The sequence below is a fragment of the Littorina saxatilis genome, unplaced genomic scaffold (genome assembly GCF_037325665.1).
Source record: "Littorina saxatilis isolate snail1 unplaced genomic scaffold, US_GU_Lsax_2.0 scaffold_1929, whole genome shotgun sequence".
In the NCBI taxonomy this organism is placed as follows: Eukaryota; Metazoa; Mollusca; class Gastropoda; order Littorinimorpha; family Littorinidae; genus Littorina; species Littorina saxatilis.
This window is the reverse complement of record NW_027126171.1, coordinates 11,978-18,967: the sequence shown is the minus strand read 5'-3', so window position 1 is coordinate 18,967 and position 6,990 is coordinate 11,978. Positions and strand designations below refer to the sequence as shown.

Here is a 6,990-nt window from a genome sequence, read left to right as displayed (position 1 = left end):
AAAACACACATATACACACACACACAAAACAGGAGGAGTGATAACAAGAGAGAAAGTGAGAACAAGTCGCGTAAGGCGAAATTACTACATTTAGTCAAGCTGTGGAACTCACAGAATGAAACTGAACGCACTGCATTTTTTCACAATGACCATAGTCCGCCGCTAGTGCAAAAGGCAGTGAAAGTGACGAGCCTGTTTAGCGCGGTAGCGGTTGCGCTGCATATAGCACGCTCTACTGTACCTCTCTTCGTTTTAACTTTCTGAGCGTGTTTTTAATCCAAACATAGTATATCTATATGTTTTTGGAATCAGGAACCGACAAGGAATAAGATGACATTGTTTGTAAAACGATTTCGGAAATTTAATTTTAATCATAAGTTTTGTTTTTTTTTAATTTTCAGAGCTTGTTTTTAATCCGAATATAACATATTTATATATTTTTGGAATCCGAACATGATGAAGAATAAGATAAAAGTAATTTTGGATCGTTTTATAAAACAATAATTTTAATTACAATTTTCAGATTTTTAATGACCAAAGTCATAAATTAATTTTTAAGCCTCCATGCTGAAATGCAATACCGAAGTCTGGCCTTCGTCGAAGATTGCTTGGCCAAAATGTCAATCAATTTGATTGAAAAATGAAGGTGTGACAGTGCCGCCTCAACTTTTACAAAAAGCCGGATATGACGTCATAAAAGACATTTATCGAAAAAATGAAAAACAGATCCGGGGATTTCATACCCAGGAACTCTTATGTAAAATTTCATAAAGATCGGTCCAGTAGTTTAGTCTGAATCGCTCTACACACACACACATACACACACACACACACACACACACATACACACACACACACACACACACACACACACACACACACACACACACACACACACACACACACACACACACACACACATACACCACGACCCTCGTCTCGATTCCCCCTCTATGTTAAAACATTCAGTCAAAACTTGACTAAATGTAAAAAGAGAGTCATTAAGTAAGTAGTGGTATTGACACGTAGCGATATTGACACGTAGTGCTAAAAGATGTAGTGCTATCGACATGTAATGATAATGAACGAATGATAGCGACTTGTAGAAAAAATATTTGTAGCACTAATCAACGTAGTCATAGCGGCACGTAGTACAAATGACACGTAGGACAAATAACACGTTGCACAATTAAAGCGCTTGCGATACGCGCACCCCAAAAAACCTCATTAAATCTGTTTCATAGTTTGAATGACAACGCCAATTTCAATGTGATTTTTCTATTTAGTACGTTACTATTGTAACCTCTCAATGCAGGAGGCATGAACAGGAAGCCAGCAAGTAGGCCGACGTTACTATTGTAACCTCTCAATGCAGGAGGCATGAACAGGAAGCCAGCAAGTAGGCCGACGTTACTATTGTAACCTCTCAATGCAGGAGGCATGAACAGGAAGCCAGCAAGTAGGCCGACGTTACTATTGTAACCTCTCAATGCAGGAGGCATGAACAGGAAGCCAGCAAGTAGGCCGACGTTATTATTGTAACCTCTCAATGCAGGAGGCATGAACAGGAAGCCAGCAAGTAGGCCGACGTTACTATTGTAACCTCTCAATGCAGGAGGCATGAACAGGAAGCCAGCAAGTAGGCCTACGTGCTTATTGTGTGGGGCTCTGTAAAAAAAATCGAATTCAATTCATTGAACTTTTCAAATGGAGTGTGCAAGTCATTCGAAAGTTATTGACGGTCTTGTCTACGACATTTGACAGTTGCTTACAGGACAGAGATGGCACATATAGCAAGATTTGGATCTTTGAAAAGCTTTCCAATTTTGGCTTTAAGGTTTTTTGATAAAAAAAAAAGAAGTCAGAAAATGGTTTTTTTTGTACAAAAAAGTTATATTTAAAAGAAGTATGGGTCAAAATGGACGATTTGTGTGGGAACACATTCATCTTCGAGAAACCTCTCTCTCTTTGTCTCTCTCGGTCTTCCTCTCTCTCTCTCTTCAACTCTCTCTTTATCAGTCTCTCTCTCTTTCTCTCCCCCCCTCCCTTCCCTCCGCTATCTACATGGTTCATGGTGTTTCTGGCACAGTTACTTTTGGTAATCCCATTGTTCAACAAAAGCACAAAAGAAAGAACCGGAACAATTATGACGACAGAGACCGTTCTGTGTCAACCTTCAGCTACGTGTTTTTTCCGATGCATGTCAAAATCCGTGAAATTCTGGTTTCTAAGAAATGAGTCGCATGTCACCTCGCGCGGTTCTGCGCTAGGCTTAATATAAGTCCGGGGAGTGTCTGGTAACAGTGTGAGGGTCACCTTAGTCACAGGCTTATAACTCAAACTCAAAGTTTTTGCTCTTTTCTAAAACGGGTTTCACCACTAGATAGAGCATAAAACAAACTCTTCAGGAAAATGTACAAAATAATATGAAAATCATGCAAAATTGACATGCGACTCATTCCGTGGTGGAGGGTCACATATTATGAAATGTGTATAGATAACAATTATTAAGGGTCCTTCGGTCTTGGTCAATAAATATGAAACAAAAGACGATTATGCTCCCCCTCGGACCGACAAAAAAGCTGGTCTGTCAACAACCCATCAAACATCTTGTAATAACAGGGACGTAGGACGCGGTACGGCGATCGCCGTACCAAATTTTAGACTTTTTTATTTTTTTAATTTTTTTTCTGCTACGTCCCTGAATAACCAATCTTCCCCCCTGACCCCCTCTCTCTCTATCTTCCTCTGTCTTGCTCTCTTCCTTTCTCACTCTCTTCCTTCATCTTTCCTCATCTCATATCTCTCACCCCCTTTCTTTCCCTCTCTCTCTCTCTCTCTCTCTCTCTCTCTCTCTCTCTCTCTCTCTCTCTCTCTCTCTCTCTCTCTCTCTCTCTCTCTCTCTCGTATAACGTATGTGTATAATCTTTGCATTGAACAAAATATTTTTCCTGATGCATTTAAAACGGCAAAGGTCGTTCCACTTCCTAAAAATAAAGATGTGTCTGACCCTAATAACTTCAGGCCAATTTCATTGCTTCCTATTTTATCAAAGCCTTTAGAGAAGCACATCCAGAAGAATCTTCTGAACTACATGGAAAGGTGCAAATTATTTCACAACTTTCAATCTGGGTTTCGTCCGAAACATTCCTGTAGTACAGCTCTTTCATCACTATGTGATAACTGGCTATCGGCAATTAATCGTTCGGACATATCAGGGGCTGTATTTCTTGATTTTAAGAAAGCTTTTGATCTTGTAGATCACACATTACTTTTACATAAACTCGCATTGTACGTGAACAATCCCGCAACGTGTTCATTCTTTAAATCATATCTTGTCAACCGAACACAGTGTTTCTATAAACGGTAAAACATCCCCCAAAGAATGTTTAAAGAGTGGAGTCCCCCAGGGGTCAGTTTTAGGGCCTATTTTGTTTTGTGTATTCATTAATGACCTCCCCCTTCATATATCTAATTCCAAAGTTAAAACGGAATGTTTTGCAGATGATTCGACGCTTCACACAAGCTGTAGGACTGTTCAAGAAATTGAAATTTCCTTACAGTCTAGTCTGAATGAAGTCAACAGTTGGTGTAACCAGAATTTTATGATAGTGCACCCAGGAAAGACAAAAAGCATGATTATTACAACAAGACAAAAACACCAGTCACGACCTCTTAAGTTAAATCTTTCTCTGGAATCACAACCTGTTCAGCAGGTAACGGAACATCGTGTTTTGGGTGTGATAGTCGATCAAGAATTAAAATGGCAATCTCATGTACATTATATTTGTCAAAAAGTATCCAAGAATTTGTTTCTGCTATCAAAGTTAAAGCAATATGTTGATATCGCAACACTAAAACTATTTTATCATGCCCACATCTTATCCCATATTAATTATGCATCAACTCTTTGGGATGGCGTCTCTGATATTCACATGAAAAAGTTAAACTCTCTACATCGTCGGGCAGCTAAAATCATGTTAAATGGTCCCCAATTATCAGCTGATTTGAAGTTAAAGAATCTAAACTACCTGCCGCTAGTTAAACAGTTACAGTTTAATAAGACTGTAATGATGTATAAAGTATATCATGGCGAAGTGCCCATCTATATTCAGGACCTATTTCACAGAGTCACCGAAAGGTACGGGTCTATCAATTTTTTACCACCAATACCCAGGATTGATTTGTTCAAAACTAGTCAAGCATTCTCTGGCGCTATGGTGTGGAACTCCATTCCGTCTGTAATAAGATCATTAACCTCACTAAAGAGTTTTAAACAAGCTCTGCATAATCATGTTGTATACAACTCTCCTGTGTTCACTTTCAAGTGAATAACTATCGTTCTGATATCATTTAAAAGTGAAGCTAAAGAAACCTGGTATCGGCACTGCTGTGCATCTCCTATGATCTCAATGGTATCAAGGCACGGGTCATAGAGATCAATTTAGATCTAGATCTATTTCCGGTTGTGTATTCACACGCCAACGTTCGTTCGTCAAGATGGACGGCGATTTTGATTTGATAAGCGACTTTTTCTTAGAAGACTTCAATGAAGAGGACGAAAATTTAATGGCCGCTGCGCCCCAAAAAAGGAGATTCGAGAAAGTGACTGATGACGATGTGAACGCTCTCATCACCGATACAGAAAACGCCAACACCAAAAGACAAACTGAACATGTGATACGGCTGATTTCAGATTTCATTCTTCAAACCGAAGAGTTTGCAAAACAGATGAGATCAGCTGATATAGCGAAAATTGAGGATCCAAAACTTGTTGCAAACATTCTTGTCAAGTTTCTTACAACGGTGAAACGCAAAGATGGAGATGAATATGAACCAGGTACGATTCGAGGATTTCTGTCCGCCGTCGATCGGCACATGGCAGCGAACGGAAAAGGCAAGATTTTTTCCAGCAATGATACGCTGTTTGAAAACGTTCGAGCAGTTGCAAAAAGCAAACAAAAAAAGCTGAAATCAGCAGGGAAAGGAAACTTACCTCAAAGAGCGTGTGCACTAACGGACGAAGAGGTGGAAACACTGTGGGACTCTGGTCAGTTGGGAGTGTCCACACCAAGAGCCATAATCAACACCCTGTGGTGGTTGAACTGCCTCCACTTTGGAATGCGGGCAAGAACCGAACATCGCCAGATGTGCTGGTCCGACGTAACTGTTCAGATGGACAGCAGTGGCCACCGCTTCTTGGAATTCAACGAGCGAACCACGAAAACAAGAACAGGGGTCTCCAGGCAGGATGTCAGGGCAAAACCGCGAGCGTATGAATATGTTGAAAACCCTGAGCGGTGCCCTGTGAAGATCTTCGAGAAATATGCCTCTCTTCGCCCTGCAGAAACATGCGGCTCCAACTATCCGTTCTACCTCACATGCGTCCATGATCCGAAACCAGGCAAACATGGTTTCGTGCAATGCCGATGGGAGTGAACACAATCGGCAGTTTGATGAAAGAAATGGCGGCCGCGTCCGAGATATCTTCCACCACAAGTAAACGAATCTCGGGTACCTCGGCGAGGAAGACGCTGCTACAGAAGCTCAATGATTCTGGAGTTCTCCCAACCCACTCCGCCAGCCAGCAGTGACCTTTGATGCGCCCATTCATGGAGGAGTTTTCAATTTCAATTTCACAATGCCGCAATGAGTTTCTTCTTCGTCTTCAGTTGCAGAGCACCAAATTCCATTCAGTTACATTAAGTTGTGTACGTGTGTGTGGTTGTTTTTTTCTTCTTTTTTTTACTCCTAAGTTGATGAGGCCCAATGACAAGAATCCAAGATAAACTGGAACGAATTTATATTTCAAGCAAAGAAAGTGTTCGTGTTCTTGTTTGTTTCATTGCAATAAATTTGCGTTAATCAACTATGCGTGTTTTCTCTCTCTCTCTCTCTCTCTCTCTCTCTCTCTCTCTCTCTCTCTCTCTCTCTCTCTCTCTCTCACTCACTCTCTCTCTCTCTCTCTCTCTCTCTCTCTCTCTCTAAAAGGTTGAAATGACGTCAAGTGTAGCTAAAGATACGTCACTTCCTGGTTACACAATGGCTGTCGCACAAGTTCTTGATCAAGCAAACTGAACGCGAAAGTGGCTTCTACCGTGATTTCCAGGTTTGCATTGTGTCGGCTCTAATTTTTGGCTCACGTAAGTGTAGCCTATGCGATGGTAAACTCTGTCTGTCTGTGCGTGCGTGCGTGCGTGCGTGCGTGCGTATGTATGTATGTGTGTATGTCTGTGGTAGAAACTTTAACATTTTTGGCTAAACACCGAAATACTCATTTCACGTGGTTAATTTTCAAGCACCATCTTCAAATTATTGAAGCAATGATCAACATTGTGTCGGCATGTGTGTAGTTAAAGCGTGTATCCAAAGAAAACGGGTGGTGGGGGGTTTTGAAGGGGTACAAGCAGTTGACTGGTTTGTGTCGTGTTTGGCATGCAGACGGCAGGTCAGGTGTCAAGATCAGGTCAGGGGTCGCGCGAAGGATTGTGGTCCAGTTCTCACCTCGCCGATTCGCCGGGGAAGACGATTTCATGTTGTTCGGTTTCTAAGCTCCAGAAAAGTAAATAAAGAAGATACCAAAGGGAGATTTCCTACAATTTGATCTGCACAGCGTGTTTCCAATGTCCACGCGAGGAAGAGCTGTCGAAAGCGCGGCAGTCAGTGTCGATCTTGCAGCCGTATCCCGGTAAGTTCAGAGACAGATCTAGTGTCTCCCACTCTCATAACGTGTCACCTACTGTTAATCCGTTTTGTTTTAATTTCTTTTTATTTCAGCAGACACGGATGTCAAACACAGTGCTAGGCAGTCACCTCTAGTGAAATGAGTTGATCTAAAGTGCCTGTAATGTTTGGATGCCTTTGCTCGTGGTTCGATTTATGTGAATTTCAAGACTTGCAGTAGAGTCTCAAGTTAAGTTTACTCTGCCCGAAAAAAACTGTCCACCATTTACTTGAACATGCAGATATAAGGAAACAGAATGAATCTGT

General features: G+C 41.3%; 1 protein-coding gene across 1 annotated transcript; it reads left to right on the top strand.

Moving 5' to 3' along the window:
* The first annotated feature begins 4,500 nt into the window (after nucleotides 1-4,500).
* On the top strand, nucleotides 4,501-5,439 carry LOC138954631 (uncharacterized protein KIAA1958 homolog). The gene has a single exon (XM_070326431.1). The coding sequence runs from the start codon at nucleotides 4,501-4,503 to the stop codon at nucleotides 5,437-5,439; it is 939 nt and encodes a 312-aa protein (XP_070182532.1).
* Nucleotides 5,440-6,990: the final 1,551 nt, after the last annotated feature.

Coding starts and splice junctions, on each gene's coding strand:
- LOC138954631 (XM_070326431.1), top strand. CDS start 4,501: ATGGACGGCGATTTTGATTTGATAAGCGACTTTTTCTTAGAAGACTTC.